Below are 23,171 nucleotides of genomic sequence, written 5' to 3'. Positions count from 1 at the left end.
GGGTGGCACACTGTATAGACTTTTATAATATTCACAGAACAGGACATTTCTTCCCTCAGGCTCATAAACAAATGCCTCTACCTCCATCCATTACCTGTGTAATCAGGGACCCACAGGATTCCGGCTGTATCAGCCACAACAGTAATCAATACGGATTCCCTTCTTCCTCCTGTGCTCTTGTGTGGTATTCTCTGAGATCATGGCACCTTCACCACTCTAGGGCTTCGCTATAGAGTTAATGCACCTCTCTCAGGCCCTTTGGATGCTCAGACTCCGTTACCTTCGCATTTCCAAGCTGGTGTAATCTGTCCTCTAGTGTCTGTAATTCTAAATGTAATTCCCACTGTACCCCTATCAAGTGTCTAAGGCAATATCCAGATACCACTACATAAATGCATCCCACTCCATCAGTCCTGTAGATGCCGTCTGTGTGTTATCTGCAAAATAATTGTCGATGGTGATCTCTAAGGCTTCCCTATAACTGACATCCTTCAGAGCCCAAATATTAAGCTGACATAAGGGGATTAGGGGCGGGTCCCCAAGGGTTTAAACTCTAGCAACAAAACACAGTGATCCAGTATTGTACGTCCTAAGTATTTAGTGTGGGGAACCACATTTCCAAGGACATGGGAGCACAGAAGGCATCCAGGCATGTGTGTACATGATACATGGGTGAGTAGAAGAAATAGTCCCTTTTGGAGGGATGTTGTGTCCTCCATATATCTTCTAACCCCCCAGTGCATCATCCCTTAAGCCAGCAGCATTATGATGGGCTTGGGCCCCTAGCAATGGGGGAGTTGAACGATCCAATAGAACATCAGATACACATTTAAAGTCTCCCCCAAGGAGTAGTTCTACTGCTGCTAAGTTGGCCAGGGTTTATGTAGGAAGGGAACCTGGTCCTAATTAGGGGTATACACAACTGTGTGTTACCTCTTGTCCCAACTGCCTTCCCGCAATCAAGACATAACAGTCCTGTGCATCGAGAAGGAGGTGGCAAATACTTGTCCCCACCACAGCCTGCGCAGTTTCTCCACCTCACTTTGAATAAGATATGTCTCCTGCAGCATGGCTATCTGCACTCCACGCCTACGTAAATATCTATGGACACTGTGCCGCTTGTTTGCTGATTGCAACCCCCTGATGTCCCATGTCATAAATTTTAACATGTAATGTGATGTATCAGTTGTATTAATTGTGAATCAGACACTGTTGCCCCACCTCTCCCCACACACCATCTCCTGCCCCACCACAGTGTCAGGCCCCCCATGCATGTAAAATGAACAGATGCAACATAACCTGTAACTCCCCTTCCTAAGAGCCCTCCAGTCACCCAAACCATAAATAAACCATTGTGTTGAATCAAAAGACCCAAACCAAGTTCAGATTCAGTCCTTCAATGGGCGCAGACTACAGTCCCAGAGCAGTATTTCCCACTCCAAATGCATTAGGTCATGCCCATACCAGTTGGCTGACATCTTCGCCTCGATCAACATCCGGACATCATGTTGGCAGGTGGGCACCGCTATTCTCCTCTGTTGTCTCATTAAATGATGTCATTTACCAACCTGGGGGTAACTTTTGGCATCTGGGTTCTGTCTGCCTGCGAAAACTCAGAATAAGATTTCCCGGTTCCTTTCACAGAAGGGGAGCCGGACCATGATACATTCTTGACCCCCTAATGATTGTTGACAATGCCTAGAGGGCAGAGTCTCTTTCTCTCTCAGTTTGTGATAGGCTGGGTTTCTTTGCTGGGCCACCACTGGATCTTTTCATCATCACGCCCACCTGCACAGGCTCAGCTGCGTCCCCTAAGGGGCTGCATCCCAGCCTTGTAGGATTCAATCCATTCCCAGGCCACCGTCGGGGCTTCACAGAAATGAGTCTTGCCTTTTAGCATAACTTGTAGCCTTGCAGGAAACATCAAGGAGTATTGTAGGCCCTCCTCCTTCAGGGCCTTCTTAAACTTGAAAAAAAATGTTCTTTTCCTTTGCACCTCCATCTTGTAATCGGGTAATATGGAGTTCTTCCTGTTGTTGACTATGAAGAGGCCTGTAGTAATAGCTCTGCAGAGCAGTATGTCTCTGTCCTTGTAGTGAGGAGCCACGCGACCACCGGGCGTGGAGGATGGCGGGGCACCAGTTGCCTGGCCAGCACTCTGTGTACTCGATCAAGTGTGTAAAAGGCAGAGAGGTCCTCTGAGCCACCACTGTTTGAAGACAATGTTCCAAATAGGTGACCATGTCTGTTGTCTCCACCCCCTGTAGTAGTGTAACCACCTGGATATTGTTGCATCTGTTACACCCTTCTGCATCCTCCGCTCTGCGTTCAAGCACACAGACTCTATCTGTAAATTCTGCTATCTAGAGAGAAGTTGTTAATTTTGCAGGGTGGAGGTCGACAAGGGAAGACTCTGCCGCTTTGACTCTATTACCTCGCCTATGGTGTTCCACCTGGAGCAGGCCTGCCCCACAGACACAATGCTGTTGTCTTGCAGTGCAGCTTTAGTATCCACTATAGCCTCAAGCATTTTAGTCAATTGTTGTTGCACTGAGTCACAGAAGGACCGCAGTTCATGCAGTTATGCATCTGGAGTCTCAACCTGTCCAGGAGGTATTGGTGTTGGCCTGGCCCTGCTCTTGCCCATTTCCTCTAGAGATATTGCCAATCAGATTTGTGGAAGGTTCCCTGCTCTTGTCTCTCAAGAGGGCAATGGGACTACAATATGTGGCCAAACATGGAAATCCTGGCAGAGCCGGAAATATTGTCAGGCAACGCAGTGCACCAGTTGCAGGGACCTCGCCAACAAATGAAGAATCCCAAGAGTGTTCCAGGGGGGATTTTAATCTGATGCTTCTGTTGCTCCCCGTCTCCCACATTGCACAATCTGTTCGCATCACTTTCCAAAAGCATGGCTGTCTTAAAGTATATGCGGTATATGTGTTTGATTGGTTCAGATGCTCCGTCCATTACCACCCCCTTTTGTACGTCTTAAAGTATATGGGCACCCCTGATGAGTAACTCCCCTTCACTACTATCAGAGCTGCACATTAGCCCTCAGAGTCACACAATGACGTCACTGCGCAGCTCCCGGGTGCAAGCTTTTTCCCAATAAGCAGCTCCTGTCCACGATGATCAGAGTTACCTACTCAAGTCTCCACTACCTGTTCTTGGGGTAATAGTGGCTCCCAGGTTTGATTTGGGGCCTTAAGTCATGCAACTGGAACTGAGTGGTAGCCATACACCAGGCTCCCACGACAATAGCTGCTCACTGCAATTAAGGCATCGGACCCCAGCCAGGGTCCTGAGTCTGCTCTTTTACTGGGGGCCTCTTCCTGCACCTTAACCAGAAGCTCCCTGCTTAGGCTGTCAGGGTTGTAGCAGTGCCAGTCTTTGACTCCAAACCTTGAGGACTGCTACCTGCTGCTGCTGACCAGGCCCTCTAGCTGTCCCTGTGATCCCACCACAAAGTTGCAGGCAGACGGTATTCCCTACCGGTTGGGGTAGGAGTCCGCTCCTACCTGTATACGGGCCCTTCTCTCCTCTGTTCTCCGCTGCGGCATCATCTGTACTTCTGCTGGGCTTCACACCACACTCCATTAGAGGCCTAAGAAGGGCTTCTCCCTCCTTCCACAGCCGATGCGGGCCCGTGCAGTACCCAGCTCCTTTTGTCCCACACTTCATCCTCGCTCAGCAAGCGGGACCACCGCCTTGTCTGTCCGCTACAGTGGATCACAGAGCTCACCTCCTCAGTGCTCGCCACCCAGTGTGACTGTCTGCCCGGGGGGGACTTCAAATCTGCTAGCTCAAACCGCCATCTTGGCCGTTTTCAGCTCCCACATGGTGGCGCTCCCAGCATTGGAACGGAAGGAATCACCTCTACTGTCCTCTCGTGTTGCTGCACCCTCGGCGGCAGGCCATCATTCATGGTGCCACAAAAGTCAATGATCCAGACACGATTATTAATGGGCCAGCGTAGAGCAGCAGCCTCATGCGTCTGCCATCTTTGGCTGCTAAGTGGTCCCCGGAGCAGCGTGTGGGGGTTACAACACCACCACGCATTTAATCAGCAAGCCCTGGAGAAGTGGCAGTCCGCGTGGCTGCGGGGGCCCCCACGAGCCCCCACAAATAAACTCCTTATTGCCCCCCGGGACCTGGCCCACCCTGGGGCCTATAAAAAATAAAACGCGAGAGATCGTGCTTCATTAAAAAAAAAATAATAATCTGCGTCTTTGTTTTTTGGGCCTGGGGTTCCTTGTGGGACCCACTGACCAGACCTTGGCAGTCAGGGTCTTTTTACCCTGCCCCCTTTTCTTATTTTTCAACCATTTTTCCCCTTTTTTCTTGTGACTCAGTTAACGAGTCACAAAATACCTGCCAACACTTCCTGGTTTGGAGTGTTGGCAGCCAATCAAAAGTCAGCTCGTGCTCGGGAGGAGTTGCGATTCTTCCTTGGTGCTCAGATATCTATATTTTTCTTTTTTGAATTTATCAGGAACTACTGAATGGATTTCCATCATTTAAACAAAATAGTGCTTTCTGGACCAAAAGCTACCTTTTTGCCAAATTTGGAATAATTCCGTTCCGCAGTTCGGGCTGTAGCAGTGTCTAATGTAAATTAACTTGGGGAAAACATGTTTCGGGACCCCCTTTTTTCCCGGCCCCCGCTTGACGAATCACTCAGAAACTTTCGAGACATGAGCTGAACGTAGCAGGCCTTTAGTTTTGAAAATGTCATGAGGATTCGTCAATCGGTGCAAAAGGTATTGGTGAATAAATATATATATTTTACCTACTGGCGGTCGCCAGTAGGTAATTATAGTTACAACCTTGTTTCTTTTCAAAAAGCCTTTATTCATTTGCCAATATCAATGGCACTGTTTGATGAATCTTTGTGAAATTTTTAAAACGAATGACCTGCTCAGGTCAGCTCCTGTCTTGGAAGTTTGGGAATGATTCATCAAGGGTAGGCTGAAATAAAAGGGGGGTCCCAAAACACATTTTCCCCATGTTAATTTCCATAGGAATTTTGGAACAGGTTACCGCCCGAACTGTTGAACGGAATTAACCCAAATTTGCCTCTTTCTATACCTCTCCTTGTTCTTTCTGTACCCTTCTTGTCTCTTACTGCACCCCTGTCCCTCTTTCTGTACATTTCCTACCTGTCTTTCCTCTTTCTATACCTCTGTTGGTTCTTTCTGCACTTCTCTTGCTTCTTTCCACACCTCTGTTGATTCTTTCAGCAATTCTCTTGCCTCTTTTTGATCTTCTCCTTTTTTCTGCACTGCTCCTGCATCTTTCTGCACCTCTGTTGCGTCTTTGTGCACCTCTCTTGCCTCTTTCTGTACTTGACTTGTTTCTTTTTGCACCTCTCTTACCTGTTTTGGCACCTCTGTTGTTTCTTTCTGCACTTCTCTTGCTGCGTTTTGCCCCACTGACTTAGAGGTAGTTTTAATCCCCCTGCACTATTATGCACTAGGGCCTTACAGGGGAGGTCATGACAATCACAGGAGTATCCTAACCCATTTTTTACCCCAGTGTATGTAGGTGTTTTCACTGTATTTTGAGGGTCTTTCAGCATAGCACTGTCTCTGGGCCTAGTTAGTCAGTCAGTTACCACCAATACCAGTCAGCAAAGAGTTGGGGGGCACAGGATGACTTTGCAACAAGGCCTCTTTCTGCACCGCTGTTGGTTCTTTCTGCATATATCTTGCTTCTTTCCGCACTTTTCTTCATCTTTCTGGACTTCTGTTGCCTCTTTTTGCATTTCTCTTGCTTCTTTCTGAGCTTTTCTTCTCTTTGTGCAAATGTCCTACCTCTGTAGGCATAGTTAGAAATTAGCATTTAAAAAACCTTTGAAATTCACTGAAAAAGCCATGGGTTTAAAGGTCGTTATAGTAAGGAATTAGCATTTAAAAAATCTTATCAATTCACTAAAACAACCATATGTTTGAGGGATGTTATAGTTAGAAATTAACATTTAAAAAAAACTTTTGACATTCACTGTAAAAACCATAGGTTTCATGGACGTTATAGTTAGAAAGTTGCATTAAAAAACCTTAGAACTTCACTGAAAAAACCACAGGTTTCAGGGACTTTATAGTTAGTTGGACATTTCACTTGTACAAATCCAGAGAAATTCTGCCGTTATAGTTAGTGGAGCTAACTATAACTCGCACCCCCGCGGTGCACTGCTGATGACGTCACATATTAAATAAAAAATGGAGCTAAGATTAGAAAAAAATCAAAGAAGAAATTAAGGCTAAAAAACAAAGAAAATGTCATCATGATCAGGTTGATTATGACAAAGGCCAAATTCTAACTTATGCAAAACAATATGATCATCTACGCAAAATGGCTCAGAATAAAACAACACAACAAAGAGACAAGGTCAAAGCCGCTACAGAGGGCTCTAAAGAGCAGGATCTCAGCAACCAACAAAGTGAAATAGGGGAGAGCGACAACGCTGATAGGGACGTGGCGGTGATCTCCGAATAGGCAGGAGCAAAAACTAAAATGTTAAAGCAATTTACCTTGATGGCACAAGGAAGAATCTCAGCCCAAAACAACCAGAGTACCACAGGCTACAGAGGTCAAGGTCGAGGAGGGAGAGGAGATGCAAAAGCAAATGCCAGATTACGAGAAGATTTGGAAAGCCCAGTGGGAAGCATAAGAAGAGGGCAAAAGAAAACAAAGTAATGGACACCAGATCAGTAATCAAACTATCAGGTCCAAACCTCAGCATAACTGAGACTGAAGTTATTTCTTTGGGGTTATCTTTCTGTCCTACCACTGACTTCAACTACACTCAAGGCCTCATCAACCTTTCTAAATTCACTTGAAAACTAAAACTGAAGAAATGATCTGCCACCAGAGTTTCTGATACACCGGATAATGCAGATGAGGTACCTAGTAATATCACTATTGGGGATATTGAATTATTACATACTATGAATGAGCTATAAGGAGACCCAGGGTTTATACAGGATCCCTATGTAAACCTTATTAATGAAAATATCATATTAGATCTGAGCCATGGTAGTGGCTTTAAACCAAAGTCAATTTTTTTGCCACAGATAGCTAATGAGGCGATTGATGTGTTTGAAGAGGGCATTATTCAGGAGCTGAAAAAATTGTGTAAAAAGAAAGAATATGGTGCGAATAACATCACAGGTACACATATACAGGCTACACAGGCTCTTAAGATTGATGAAAGCATAGTTGTCAAAAAAATCAGATAAAGGAGGAAATGTTGTGGTGTTGTCAAAGGAAATGTATTGAAAGGAAGGTAACTGCCAGCTTAATGTTAAAGACTGATATGAAACAAGCACTAAAGTGAAATATGAAACTGCAAATCAAAAGCAAGTAGGGGAATGGAGAGAGAGAGGTCTCCTGAAGTGCGAGGAATATGAATTTTTGAAATGCAAGTTCCCCAAATTACATTCCGTGTATTTCCTACCTAAATTGCAAAAAGACAGCCAAAACCGCCCAGGTAGAACTATAGTCTTGTCTAGAGGCAGCTGCTTGGAAAACACATCACAGTATGTTGATTTTTATCTCCAACCATTGGTTCAAGGCCTTCCGTCTTTTATCAAAGACACAAGTGATTTTTTTAGAGGTATCAATACCATTGAGTGGAATGATGATTTTGTACTTATGTGTCTTGACGTGAATAGTCTCTACACTTGCATTCCACACAAGCTGGGAATTGAAGCATGTTGCCAGTTTCTAATGAACAGGTAAATATCATAGCTGTTTCATACAGAAATGTTGATCAACATGATGTATAAGTGCATAACTCAAAACCTTTTTCACTTTTACCAGGCAGATATAGAGACAAACACAGGGAACTGGTATGGGGACCTACTTCACCTCCAACTTTGCAAGTCTTTACCTTGGCTGGTGGGAGGTGCAGGTAGTAAGCAGCATACACCTGTTCAATGAACATGTGATTTTGTGGGTATGATTTATCGAAGATATCTTCTATATCTGGAAGGGCAGTATTGATGAAGCTAAGACTTTTGTTGAGATTTTAAACAAGAACACACTCAATATCAAAATTACCAGCCAACTTGACAAAGAGACCATTGAGTTGCTGTATTTGAGACTCAAAGTCAATGACAAACATCCAGACTGCTATTTGTTTAGAAAGGAGACAGCAGGAAATAGCTTACTGCACACCCAGAGTTGTCACCTAGAGAATTTGATTAGGAGTATCCCTCTGGGCGAGCTGTTAAGAGCAATACGCAATTGTAGCATGAAGGATGGATATGACAAAGAGAAATCCATAATGGTTGAGAGGTTTCTAAGCAGAGAGCACACGCAATCCATGATTACTAAATCATTGTAGAGGCAGAGAAGTGAGACAGGAGAGAACACCTGATATAGAAAAAGACAGCTAGGAATGACTCTGAAAATAAAATCAGGTTTATCACAACTTTCAACAGGCAATCTAAACTAGTGAGGAAAGGTTTAGATACATTCTGGAATGAATTGAAAACAGACAAAGATTTGATTTCACACTTAGAGAATTATCCTCAGATTACATACAGAAAAGCAAAATCGCTTTAAGACATCATCTGTCAAACCCTCACTACTCCTGAAACAAAATGCACCAACATCTAAGGGTTTTATACATGTGGCAGGTGTAAAGCTTGTAAGTACAGCCACAATTGCAAGGAGGTTAAACTATCACCTGAATGCCAACACTTTTGATTAACTAAACATGTATTATGTAATACTGATCATGTGGTGTATGCTCTCAGATGCCCATGTGAGAAATATTACATAGGGAGCACAATACACAAGGCCAAAAACCAGATTCTTGAACACTTAAGGGCGATTAAAAATTATGACAAACAATATCCCATTACCAGGCTCTTCAAAACTCAACACAACCAGAACAGTAATCTTCTTTCCTTTTGTGTTCTAGACACCATCCCAATAAGAGAGAGAGGAGGTGACCATGTTCAGGAGCTTAGGCGCTTAGAATCAAGGATGATAATACAATATCTATTATGCATCCTCTAGGACATAATGGCGATGAAGCACTGGCGGTACATCTGGGATGAATAGATAACCAGATCCGCAACGTACAACAATAAGCTGCAAACTAATAGATCCTCTAGATTTTAACTAATGTCTTTATTCTCACTACCATTGGTTTATATTGATTTGTTGCACAAATTATGCTGTTTCACTTTAGGTTTAACTTGTATTTTTTGCATATTTTTTGCAGATTTCCATATGATGATTGTGAGGCAAGTGGAAGGCAAAATATGTAAATGATATCTGTAATTGGAAGCGGAAACCATCACAGTAGAAAGGATACACTCTTTGATCGATAGCAAGAACTGTCACATACACAATAACACAAGCCCAGAAGGGGTTAAGTTGTAGTACACCACAAAGGACAGAATTAAGTTGGTTATGCCCAATTGGGCGACATGAAATGCACTGACTGAAAGTGATTAAAACCTCCCAGAGTCCGTTGATGGGACGAAAAGTGGGGTATTAACCAGGGGGCTTTATGATATAGTAAAATACTTACCACAAGCCCACTAAGGCAAAATTGCTGTTTTTATCCTGACTGTGGTTTTCTCACTAAGAAGCTCCATGAGAAAAGGAATTATATTGTGGTGCAAAAACTACCCAGGTGCGTAATATTTGCTAATAATAGATCTAGATGTTATGCACTTGCGCACCGTAATAAGCGTAGAGGTAGCAAATTAATTTCCCGCGCTGCAAGGGAGGAATTGCAAACTCTGCTATAGATAAAGTTTTACAATTGAATTTGAAAGCTTTATTAATTCAATATAAAATGGCTTCAATATATTGACTCTGCACCTTTCTTGAATAACAAAGATTGTTTTTTTACACAGCAGCCACACTTGCCAAATTCATGAGTTTGCCAATTGTTAACATTGAAACAATGTTGCGGTTTGTTACTTCACTCACACCATATATATTTGTGAACTTGGAAGTCTGTTTTCATTGTCTACAACACTGTTTGGTCACATGATGTATTATTTAAGACTGCATGTAGCTGCAACAAAGTTACTTGTGAGCAAGGAGCGTTGTGCTCCGAAACGCATGGAGTTGCATTGCCAGAAATAAACAAGCTTTGAAATGTATTTAAGGCCGTGGTGTTTTGTTGAAACAAAAATGGAACAAATGCTGTTGGAAATTTAGGGTCTCGCCACCCCTCTGTGGCCTGCCGTCTTGAGGCGGCTTGGGTCCTGTGCGAAGAGGATTGTTGGGATATATATATGTATGTACACATACCAACCTTCATCCACTTTCCTTGCAATCCAATGAAAGAAAAAGCGAACTCCTGAGTTCTTATTATATGATTGATTTTATTACTCTATGCTCTCTGTGTCAACAAATAAGCATTTTCTTTTTCCATCTGCATAGATGCTCTCCATTCACAATTCAGTATTTATGGATTTCAAGTAGAACCAGATGGACTCACTGGAAAAGTTCTGTGACTTTCACTGGCAAACCCTTGTCCATTTAGGAACATTTAAGCAACACAAATAAGCAGACATTTCACTCATGCTTAATAAATGCTTTTAAAAAAACACCCATCAATACTCTTACTCAAGGGTAGCTAACAGCCATCGGAATGTCTACGGCATGTCTTCATATCTGTTAGAAATGGCCCTTTTTGCAGGGTTATCCCCAAACTTTTTGCTTCTTCCTCCCTTGTTTTTCCTGACCTGTGGTTGTTGGCAATAGGACTTTGGGCACTTTACCAGATCAGTGCTAAAGTGCATATTCTCTCCAAATGCTACCGGTGGTCCTGCAGCACTGATTGTGCCACCCACATGGGTTGGCCTAAAATGGTGTCTCAGGCCTGCCACAGCATTGCCTGTGCAGTCTGTGAACTGCCATGTCCACCTGGTCAGTGTCCCCACTGACCAGGCAAAACCCTTCCCTTTCTGTACACAATGGTCGCCCCCATGGAAAGCCCAAGGTACCCCCTTGGGCAGGGTGCAGTGTATGTGAAAGTTAAAGCTTGTACCAGTGCAGGTGACATGCTCTGGTAGCTAATTACAGCCATTTTCGTTTTTCACTATTGTAAGGCTATCTTGCCTATAGGCTATAATGAGGAATGTAGACTGTTATGTTATCTTATGTTAAAAGGATTTCTACCGCGCACGGTCACCAGTCGGTTTCATGGCGCTCATAGACAAAAGCAGGGAGGGTAGACAGCGAGGATTATTCGTAAGCTAGCTGGAAGAGATGCGTTTTAAGAAGTTTACAAAAACAGGTGTAATTGGGGCAAAGTCGGATAGTAGTGGGGAGGGAGTTCCAGGTTGAGGGGGCGAGAAAGGAGAAGCAGGAGCAACCATGCTTTTTCCGTTTGAACCTGGGGACGGTTAGGAGTTTGTGTGTAGAAGACCGAAGATTCCTCGGAGGAATGTGACGCTTGAGGCCGAGGGAGGTGAAAGCTGGGGCAAGGGCAAGAAATGACTTAAAAACAGTGCAGCCCAGTTTAAAAATGCATCGAGAGGCTACTGGGAGCCAGTGCAGTCTCCTCAACAGGGGCAAGACGTGTTGGTGCTTAGGCTGTTGAAAGACCAGTCTGGCCGCCTGGTTTTGCACCAGCTGAAGCCGATGAAGGTGGTAGGCAGGGATCCCCACGTACAGGGAGTTGGCATAGTCAATACGGAAGGTGACAAGGGCCATGATGACAAGTGTGAGAGCCTCGGTAGTGAGAAAGTTTGAATTTTGCAAATCCTGCGCAGATGGTAGAAGCAGGCAGAGGTAACGGCGTTGATTTGAGGTCTCATGGATAAATCACTAGAGATGATAACGCCAAGGCTCTTCACGGTATTGACAGGACAGGGTGGGGGGCCAAGAGAGTGAGGCCAGAAACTGGAGTTCCAGGGTTTGGAGGACCCTCCTGTCAGTACCAACTCTGTCTTGCTGGGAATGAGCTTCAGCTGGCTGAAATGCATCCACTCAGAGATGGCAAGCATAGTGGATTGGAAATTGGTACAGGAAGAAGGGGAGGAGTCGATGGGGAAGAGTAACTGTAAATCATCCGCATAGTTGAAAATGGTGACAGGGGTGTGACGGAGAGAAGCTAAGAGGGGTTGCATGTAGAGATTAAATAAGAGGGGCGAAAGGGCAGAACCTTGAGGGACACCACAGGAAAGTGAGGAGTAGGGGGCAGAGAAGGTGGATAGATGGACCGATTGGGAACGCTGGTGCAGGAAGGAACTGATCCATGTTAAGGCCAAGCCCTGGATGCCCGCGTTTCTGACACGGTCGATCAAGATAGCGTGATCGACCGTGTCAAAAGCAGCCGGCAGATCTAATTGAACAGGGGCTTGGGCCAGGTTCTTATCGGCACCTTGTCTCAGCACATCCATTACGGCCACGATGACAGCTTCCGTGGAGTGGGCCGGTCTAAACCCGGCTTGCTGGTCATCTAAAAAGGAGGATTTTCAATGAAAGCGATGAGGCAGCGGGAGACATAGGTCTCCAAAACCTTCCCCAAGTAGGGGAGGAGGGAGATCGGCCGATAATTACTCAGGACAGATGGGTCAGCATCAAGCTTTTTGAGTATGAGTACAACAACTGCCTGTTTGAAAGCATCGGGGACAGAGCCTGTAGCAAGTGAGTTGTTGAGGAGTGCTAACCGGGGGCCCGGACAGGCCAAGAAGGCGGCTTTCTAGTGGTTACCTGCATATCTTCCCATTGGAGCAAGATAGGACATAAAGGTCTGGTATCCCTGAACTCAGAATTTAATAACACATCTTTTAGGAAAGGTGGTTTTTAAATCCTGTGTTTGAGAATAGCACTTTTAGAAAGTGGCTGTACTCTTGTCTGACCTTTCTGTGTGCATTTGGCTGTTTGTGACTTGACTGGTTTGTGAGTGACAGGGCTGTGGGATTCCAGGAAACAGAATGAGTCCGCCCAGTGGTGAATAAAGAGATCTGCATCTATATGAGAGGGAGGAGATGCACCTGGGACCCGAATAGGACTGTGCCTGCCCGTCACAGTGCTGGCTCCACCCCCTGTGGTGTGTCTGATGTCTCTGCCCTGCACTGTGAAAGGAGAGAAGGAATCATGTCAGCCGAGAGCTCCAGAACTGGTTTGGACCGGGCTCTGAGCCCTCCTGCACAAAGGGAACAAAGACTTTTAGGGGTATAAGTACAGGACCCCAGACTACAGAAAATGAGATTATACTGGAATCAAGAAGGAACCTCTGCCAAGGAGAAAGCTGAAACTGAAGAAGGAAGACTGTCCTGCTGTTGCTCTGCTGGACTGACCTGCTGTTGCTTTGCTGCCAAGGAGAGGGGAATGACTTTGCTTTGTGCTGTGTCCCTTGCTTGAAGGAATCTCCAAGGGCCTGAGAAGAGCTGGCTCCTTGTTAAGAAGTCCCAGGAACGAAAGGACTTTACCCCCAGCTTCCCTGAACTCTGCTGAGAGAGTTCTGACCTTCCTAGAGTGCTTGGGCCAGTTGTGGTGCCTCTGGAAATTGTAACTGTGTTGGGAAGCTGGAATCCAAGATTTGAAAGACTTTCTGCAAGTTTTATTGCATCGCTCGCTTGAGGAACGCATCCCCGTCAGTGCGAGGAAATTCCTGCTGCTACGAAGGCCGAGATCGTCGCAGCGCCTATTGCCGCTGCCAGAGTAGTCACATCCTTTGTTTGCGGGACACGCCAGTCAAGTGTGGGAAGATTACCATCACTGCAAGTATCATCGCAGAGCCTGTCGTCACTGGGTGAGATTGTTGCACTGCTTGCTTGCGGACCGCATCACGTCGCTGCGAACATTGTCGCAGAGCCATCACATCGAGTGGCCGAGAAAGTAGAAGATCGTCGCAGAGCCGCGCATTGTCACCGTACTGGAGATCGTCGCTGCCCCAAAGATCGTCGCATCGTCCCTTTTGCGAGCCGCTTCCACAAAACCTGTGTACCGGAATCCACTTAATGTATCGAATACCTCCCCATACAGACTGGAGTCACCACAACACACCGCTACATCTGGTGGGGTTGTCGCATCGCCTCCCCAGGGTCTCAGGAGTGACGTATCACTTTCTTTTCACCGCTAAAGCTTTCACTTGGTACTTTTGTTGCATCTAAAGGTACTGTTGGCTAAAACGTGACGCAACTGTGGATTATTTTATTGCAACCTTAAGAACACTTCTGAAACCATATTCTTGAACTGTGTATGTTGGAATTTTGTTATTTTGGAATTGTGTAGTTTAGATTAAAAATACCTTTATTTTTCTTAACTGTTGTGGAGTCATTTTGTGGGGTTTTCACTGTGTTACTGTGAGTGTTTGTACAAATACTTAACACATTGCCTTTAATAAGCCTTGACTGCTCGCGCAAAGCTACCCAGGGGGTGAGCTGAGGTTATCTAAAAGTGTTTCCTCCTTACCCTGATTAGAAGCAAGGGTCCCTATTTGGACAGTGGTACCTACCTCTGCCAACTAGAGACCCCCAGTTCTAACAATATCAAAACGTTGTCAGCCAATCCCAACTCTTTAATGCTGTTCCACAATGTCATCAACTTGTGGCGGCTTCCATAACAGCATTAAATCACTTCAATATATTTTTAACTATGAAAGATAAATGTGGATCTGAAGGAGCAAACATACATGCTATAAAAGTGTTTTTATAAATAAATAATCGAGTTGAGTTTGTACCAAGTACAAACTGAGACAAAGTTGAAGGAATGCTTGGAGTGAAAATCATCTATAAACTAAGCACAAAAAAAAGATACACAACATAACAAATGAATGATCTGAATAAGGAAATTAAACAAAGGCATTTTTGAAAATGCATGAAAATACACCTATTTACTACCAACCTCGAGTTATTGTCTATTCTATGCTATAGACCTGAAAAACACCCCTTTTATTAACTAAATTCAGCAATCTATAAATGAAAACCTAAAAACGAGTGACTCACCTTTTCTTTAACAGGCTTTCTCTGATGTAGAATGTTCCTACTGACAGACCCTTTAAAAAAAATCACAAGTTATTATACCTGAATACTAAAAATATAGTTTACGTATGTTGGCTGAAATGCACATAAGCACACACAGCTGCTAAGCAGTTTGCATTTAAGTGTACGGAAAATACAGTCATACATTAAAAATCAGGTATTACCAACGTTTAACATTTAACACTATTTTATGGACTTATGTGGTAAATAGCCTAATAAAATGTGCTGGCAAAATATGAAAGTGTGATATTTAATATTAAATGTGATTTTGATGATGTAATTGTAAATGATGGGAGGTGCACAGCTTGGAGATTAGTCAATTGTAGTGCGACGTTGAGTTAGTATTAAGGTGCTCTCGAGGGTGGTGCAAACCGTCAATGCACCTAGATTTGAGTAACTGTGTTGTGTATACAGAAGGCCTTCTGATACATCCCCTCATGTGGCACACCGCTGGCCTTCATAGAAATGATTCGCAAAAAAGTAAATTTGAAAGGTTCAAAGTTTTCAGCGTTTTAATGATGTTTAGTTCATGTTGATATTTACAACATATTAGTTGCAATGTTGGTTCATTAGATTAATGCAAAAGTTAGTCCCAATGCATTTCGGGCGGGAGAGCCCTTGATCACGGAGTCTGAAGAGAAAGAAAGATGAGGCCGGGTGAGTGGCTGTGTGAAAGATAAAAAAACGGGGGGGTTGGGTTTTTAACGTGAGCTAGGTGAAGGGTTGTGCGCTGTTACAATACTCGGTTAACGTGCGCAGTGTGACAACTTTAATAGGTGAAGGGAGGGTGGTGTGGGACTCTAACGCGCGTGAAACACAGCGTGCAAGATACGAGGCAATTACAAAGGTAACGCTTAAAAGCGGAGCGGTCTGTGAACTTACTTGGTGCTACGGATAGCGTGCCTGATAATCCATTCACGGGTCGGTGACAGAGTTGTAAGTGATTAGCTGGTATACATGCAGTGGCTGACGGGCGCGTTTACGTGATGGTAGAGATAGATGAAGGACTAAGTGTCGGGAGTGTGAAGGAGGTAAAAGAAGGTAAAAGAAGCGGCCATGTTAAAGGGAGAAGAGATATGAATGAGAATGGAGGAAACATAGCGGAGCAATGTAAACGAAGTAAACAAAGTCATGAATGATACACATAATTACAAATAACAACTAAATTCACTGCGGTCATTTAAGCCAAAAGGCTTGAAGGTCTGCAAACGGTAAATCCACTCGAGCTCACGTTTCAATAGTAACTTGTGGATGTCAATTCCTTCTTTCTTGGTGACTGTTTCCAAGATGACAAATTTCAACTGGGCAATGGTATGCCGGGATTCAAGAAAATGCATGGCTACACTTGATTTTTCAAGTTTGAGTCTGATATTCGACTTGTGCTCATTTAAGCGGGTCTTGATCTTACGTTCGGTTTTTCCAACGTATAGTTTCCCGCAGGGGCATTTTAGAGCGTAAATTAAGTTCATCGAGTCGCATGTGGCATCCACTTGTAGGTGTATTTTGTGGCCTTTCATAGGATGTTGTATTGAGTTACCCTTAATGATGTTGTGACAATGGTTGCAATTTAGGCACGGTTGAGTGCCACGGTGTTGAATTGTGGTGTCACTAGGTTTGCTTAGAATCTCCTGTAGGTTTTTGCTTCTTGTGTGAGCAAATATTGGAGGGTTTTGGAAAATGCCCTGAAAATCTGGCTCCATCTGCAGTATAGGCCAATGCCTATATATGATCTTTTTGTAGATGTGGCTGACAGTAGAGTATTTAGAAACTAGAACCATTCGATCTTCTTGCTTCTTATGGCTTTTGAGTAGACTGTCTTTTCTGGGTATCTGTTGGACTCTGGTTCGTGCGTCTTGCAGTATGTCTTCCGGGTACCCTCGGTTGCGAAATCTTTCATGCATTTCATTGATACGTGTATCAAGTATGGACTCGTCTGATACAATGCGTTTTACTCGCAGCATCTGCGAGTAAGGTAAATGTTTCTTTAGAGTACCCTGATGGAAACTTGAAAAATGTAATGTGTTGTTGCGATCTGTACTTTTTCTATGCAAATCTGTCACTAGGCCTTGTGGTGTGGTTTTGATATGAACATCCAAGAAGGAAATGCTGGTATCACTTATTTGCCAAGTCAGATTAATTCGTGAGTCTTTGGTGTTGATTTCTGATAGAAAGTTTTCAAGAGTGTCTTTGGTGTCTGACCATAGGAAAAATAAGTCGTCAATGTAGCGCACGTACATTTTTGATTTATCTTGGAAGCGCTGATCAGTGTATATGTGCTGTTTCTCGAAATTCTCCATGTAGACGTTAGCGTATGTGGGGGCGGCGCAGTTTCCCATCGCCATGCCTGAGAGTTGCAAAAACCATTGATCATCCAGTCTGAAGTAGCTATGGTACAAAATAAACATCATGAGTTCCATGATGAATGCCTGTTTGGTTACGTCAATTTCGCTGTGCAGTAGTATTTGTTCCACAGCCTCAATACCTCCTAAGTGGGGTATTGAGGTATACAGAGAGCTCACGTCTGCGGTGCAGAGGACAAGTGGTTCATTGGGTGCCAGTTGTAGTTCAGAGAGTTTCAACAAAAAGTTGGTTGTGTCCTTGACGTAACTAGCTGATTTGGTAACTAGCGGTTGCAGGTACTTGTCAATGAACTTGCCGGGTGTCTCATGTATCGATCCTCTTGTTGACACTATGGGTCGGAAAGGTGGGTCCAAAAGGTTTTTATGGATTTTGGGACACATGTAGATGGTGGGGCTCTTGGGATGTTCAATCAATAAATAGTTTTTAGTACGTTCCTGGATGATATCAGCATGGTAAGCTTTGTTGACAATGGCTTTCAAGATGTTTTGAAATTCCCTGGTGGGATTGTTGTTAAGAGCCATATAGGTCGTTTTGTCTTCAATATGTTCTTGCAGTTTTTTAACGTACATGGTTGTGTTGAGGATTACCAAAGCTCCTCCCTTGTCAGCCTTAACGCATTTAATGCGTGGGTTATTCGCAAGTGCTTTCAAGTTGTCCCGGTCTTTTTTGGTAAGATTTTGTGTTTTCCTAGAGGACTTGAAATTGATTTTCTGAATGTCATTACGTACAAGGGTTTCGAATAGATCGATACATTTATGGCTGCTTGGTGCTTGAAAAGAACTAGGAGGTCTTAATCCAAGGAGCTCATCATCTTTATCCGTGGTGGTGGACGGGAGGGTGTTGTCAAAGAAATTGCGTAGCCTCAATTTTCTTGTGAATTTGAAGGTGCTAACTTCAAGTTCTAAAAGATTGGTAAGAGTGGTTGGGATAAAGGACGTGCCTTTCTCTAATAGGTCCATCTGGTAATCCGATACTTTTATGTCAGATATGTTAATGACTAGACGGTCTTTTTCGGTTTTTGATCTTTCTTCGCCACCGTGCTCCGGGTGGCTGGAGGACTTTTTTCTCTGTCCTTTGGTCTGGCTCCGCCTGAGTCGTCGAGTTGGTCCGTATTTACTCACTGATAGAGGAAGAAACCAGCACCACCACCACCAGCCGGAACAAGGAGCAATGTATAAAACAACTATTGTATTTGTCCAAACGCCACATCAATCAGAAGCTCCATGCGAGTACACTACTACGATACCATCGGGCGCTAAGAATCCCACGCGGTCTGCGAATTGCTCTAAAGCCTTCCTTATGCAAAAACTCTAAAACTTTCATTGAAAAATGGAATGGCATATTAAATAAATGCAGCCTCGATTTAATATTGCTGATAGTTGAAGAACTTGCTGGAATTCTAAAAGATCTGGAAATTGAAATCAAAGAGATTGACAACGAACTGAAAAACCTACTCACCCCAGAAGAACTCACATCCTCATTAGAAGACATCAAGAGTATCTTGGATAAACATCAAAAGGAGATCAACGATCGAAAAGTCAGAAAGTTCCGACGGGACACGCTTGATTATAAGCTTGACGAGGTTTACTCGTGGGCTGACATATATGCCCAACGACGACGCAATCGTCCACAAAAAGCACAAACCGATACATCGTCCTCAGACACTGATTCATCCAGTAGAACCTCGAGACGCACACCAGCATCCAGATCACCCCCTAGTACAGAACCAGCCAGCACATCAGCAGCCAGCCAAGACCAAACTTCATCGAGCCATTTTTTAGAGGTAGGCCCGGACCAACTCGACGACTCAGGCGGAGCCAGACCAAAGGACAGAGAAAAAAGTCCTCCAGCCACCCGGAGCACGGTGGCGAAGAAAGATCAAAAACCGAAAAAGACCGTCTAGTCATTAACATATCTGACATAAAAGTATCGGATTACCAGATGGACCTATTAGAGAAAGGCACGTCCTTTATCCCAACCACTCTTACCAATCTTTTAGAACTTGAAGTTAGCACCTTCAAATTCACAAGAAAATTGAGGCTACGCAATTTCTTTGACAACACCCTCCCGTCCACCACCACGGATAAAGATGATGAGCTCCTTGGATTAAGACCTCCTAGTTCTTTTCAAGCACCAAGCAGCCATAAATGTATCGATCTATTCGAAACCCTTGTACGTAATGACATTCAGAAAATCAATTTCAAGTCCTCTAGGAAAACACAAAATCTTACCAAAAAAGACCGGGACAACTTGAAAGCACTTGCGAATAACCCACGCATTAAATGCGTTAAGGCTGACAAGGGAGGAGCTTTGGTAATCCTCAACACAACCATGTACGTTAAAAAACTGCAAGAACATATTGAAGACAAAACGACCTATATGGCTCTTAACAACAATCCCACCAGGGAATTTCAAAACATCTTGAAAGCCATTGTCAACAAAGCTTACCATGCTGATATCATCCAGGAACGTACTAAAAACTATTTATTGATTGAACATCCCAAGAGCCCCACCATCTACATGTGTCCCAAAATCCATAAAAACCTTTTGGACCCACCTTTCCGACCCATAGTGTCAACAAGAGGATCGATACATGAGACACCCGGCAAGTTCATTGACAAGTACCTGCAACCGCTAGTTACCAAATCAGCTAGTTACGTCAAGGACACAACCAACTTTTTGTTGAAACTCTCTGAACTACAACTGGCACCCAATGAACCACTTGTCCTCTGCACCGCAGACGTGAGCTCTCTGTATACCTCAATACCCCACTTAGGAGGTATTGAGGCTGTGGAACAAATACTACTGCACAGCGAAATTGACGTAACCAAACAGGCATTCATCATGGAACTCATGATGTTTATTTTGTACCATAGCTACTTCAGACTGGATGATCAATGGTTTTTGCAACTCTCAGGCATGGCGATGGGAAACTGCGCCGCCCCCACATACGCTAACGTCTACATGGAGAATTTCGAGAAACAGCACATATACACTGATCAGCGCTTCCAAGATAAATCAAAAATGTACGTGCGCTACATTGACGACTTATTTTTCCTATGGTCAGACACCAAAGACACTCTTGAAAACTTTCTATCAGAAATCAACACCAAAGACTCACGAATTAATCTGACTTGGCAAATAAGTGATACCAGCATTTCCTTCTTGGATGTTCATATCAAAACCACACCACAAGGCCTAGTGACAGATTTGCATAGAAAAAGTACAGATCGCAACAACACATTACATTTTTCAAGTTTCCATCAGGGTACTCTAAAGAAACATTTACCTTACTCGCAGATGCTGCGAGTAAAACGCATTGTATCAGACGAGTCCATACTTGATACACGTATCAATGAAATGCATGAAAGATTTCGCAACCGAGGGTACCCGGAAGACATACTGCAAGACGCACGAACCAGAGTCCAACAGATACCCAGAAAAGACAGTCTACTCAAAAGCCATAAGAAGCAAGAAGATCGAATGGTTCTAGTTTCTAAATACTCTACTGTCACCCACATCTACAAAAAGATCATATATAGGCATTGGCCTATACTGCAGATGGAGCCAGATTTTCAGGGCATTTTCCAAAACCCTCCAATATTTGCTCACACAAGAAGCAAAAACCTACAGGAGATTCTAAGCAAACCTAGTGACACCACAATTCAACACCGTGGCACTCAACCGTGCCTAAATTGCAACCATTGTCACAACATCATTAAGGGTAACTCAATACAACATCCTATGAAAGGCCACAAAATACACCTACAAGTGGATGCCACATGCGACTCGATGAACTTAATTTACGCTCTAAAATGCCCCTGCGGGAAACTATACGTTGGAAAAACCGAACGTAAGATCAAGACCCGCTTAAATGAGCACAAGTCGAATATCAGACTCAAACTTGAAAAATCAAGTGTAGCCATGCATTTTCTTGAATCCCGGCATACCATTGCCCAGTTGAAATTTGTCATCTTGGAAACAGTCACCAAGAAAGAAGGAATTGACATCCACAAGTTACTATTGAAACGTGAGCTCGAGTGGATTTACCGTTTGCAGACCTTCAAGCCTTTTGGCTTAAATGACCGCAGTGAATTTAGTTGTTATTTGTAATTATGTGTATCATTCATGACTTTGTTTACTTCGTTTACATTGCTCCGCTATGTTTCCTCCATTCTCATTCATATCTCTTCTCCCTTTAACATGGCCGCTTCTTTTACCTTCTTTTACCTCCTTCACACTCCCGACACTTAGTCCTTCATCTATCTCTACCATCACGTAAACGCGCCCGTCAGCCACTGCATGTATACCAGCTAATCACTTACAACTCTGTCACCGACCCGTGAATGGATTATCAGGCACGCTATCCGTAGCACCAAGTAAGTTCACAGACCGCTCCGCTTTTAAGCGTTACCTTTGTAATTGCCTCGTATCTTGCACGCTGTGTTTCACGCGCGTTAGAGTCCCACACCACCCTCCCTTCACCTATTAAAGTTGTCACACTGCGCACGTTAACCGAGTATTGTAACAGCGCACAACCCTTCACCTAGCTCACGTTAAAAACCCAACCCCCCCGTTTTTTTATCTTTCACACAGCCACTCACCCGGCCTCATCTTTCTTTCTCTTCAGACTCCGTGATCAAGGGCTCTCCCGCCCGAAATGCATTGGGACTAACGTTTGCATTAATCTAATGAACCAACATTGCAACTAATATGTTGTAAATATCAACATGAACTAAACATCATTAAAACGCTGAAAACTTTGAACCTTTCAAATTTACTTTTTTGCGAATCATTTCTATGAACGCCAGCGGTGTGCCACATGAGGGGATGTATCAGAAGGCCTTCTGTATTTTGATGATGTGGACACTCAAGTTTATTTATAAATAGCACATCCTTTACATTTTCATGCTCTTGTTTTTTTTTTAAACACAAATGAAACATTGTCAGTTAACAGATTGCTTACACAAGGCATAAATACTATTCCGGGGTAATCAAACTTTTTCACCATTTACTATAAAAGGTCCTTGCAATATGTTATGTCATTCACATGTATACATTGCCCATTCTGTAACTTGTGTGGCCCTTATATCTATTGTGGCAGTTCGGTGACCTTCAACACAATTCTGAGGTTTGATTACTGACCCAGCATCATGATAGGTTATTGTATTATAATGTGGTCTTGTCCTTGATAAGAAGCATATGTTTTATTGGTCAAGGTATGGGGTTTGGGAATATGATGTTTAAGGGCAAAGACCTGAGGGCTTTTCAATTTGCAGGCATGTCACTTTTAATTTAATAGATAGTCACACTCCCTAATGAACGGAGATGTGGCAAGTGCTTTTACATGCCATAATACTTTTTTATCTATGCTGTCTTGGCCGCATGTCAGTAACTATGAGTAATACGCAAATGTCTGGTAGTGTATGTCATACCATGGTGTGAGGTGCTGGTGAAAGCACAGTGTTAGTCATATATATGGCCTGTCTTTGCTTTCTTGGATGTATGTAAGGTGCTCTATCTTTTATTTTCTGTTTGATGTTTTCTGTATATTGGTTGCAAGACAGGCCTCAATATCTGGGCTATGCCTCATGTATCTTATATGTTCGATCTATTGTTTTCATATGAATATTGGAGTGTTTTGTGAGGAAAAATAGTAAAGAGTACTAAATAATATGTTATTTAACAGAGATAGCTAATTACTAAATTACAATGAACACTGAAAGCAGACCGTTAAGTACAGCAGTGCCACTATCCCAAAGGGGAAGGCAGCTATGCGGTGTTAGATAATACATTTGTTTTTTTTTTCTTACTTGTGCTACATTAAGACTGTAAGGA

General features: G+C 43.5%; 1 protein-coding gene across 1 annotated transcript in view; it reads right to left on the bottom strand.

Annotated features, from left to right (window-relative positions):
* Positions 1 to 23,171, bottom strand: part of SLC18B1 (solute carrier family 18 member B1) — a 569,858-nt gene that overhangs the window by 31,518 nt on the left and 515,169 nt on the right. The window contains exon 13 of the mRNA XM_086925400.1: positions 14,937 to 14,986. Coding sequence (XP_086781526.1) covers positions 14,937 to 14,986 — 50 coding nt within the window. The remainder of the gene's footprint in view (positions 1 to 14,936; positions 14,987 to 23,171) is intronic.

This window comes from Lissotriton vulgaris, chromosome 6 (assembly GCF_964263255.1).
Source record: "Lissotriton vulgaris chromosome 6, aLisVul1.2, whole genome shotgun sequence".
In the NCBI taxonomy this organism is placed as follows: Eukaryota; Metazoa; Chordata; class Amphibia; order Caudata; family Salamandridae; genus Lissotriton; species Lissotriton vulgaris.
Note: the sequence above shows the minus strand (reverse complement) of the source record. Positions and strands in the feature narration are given on the sequence as shown.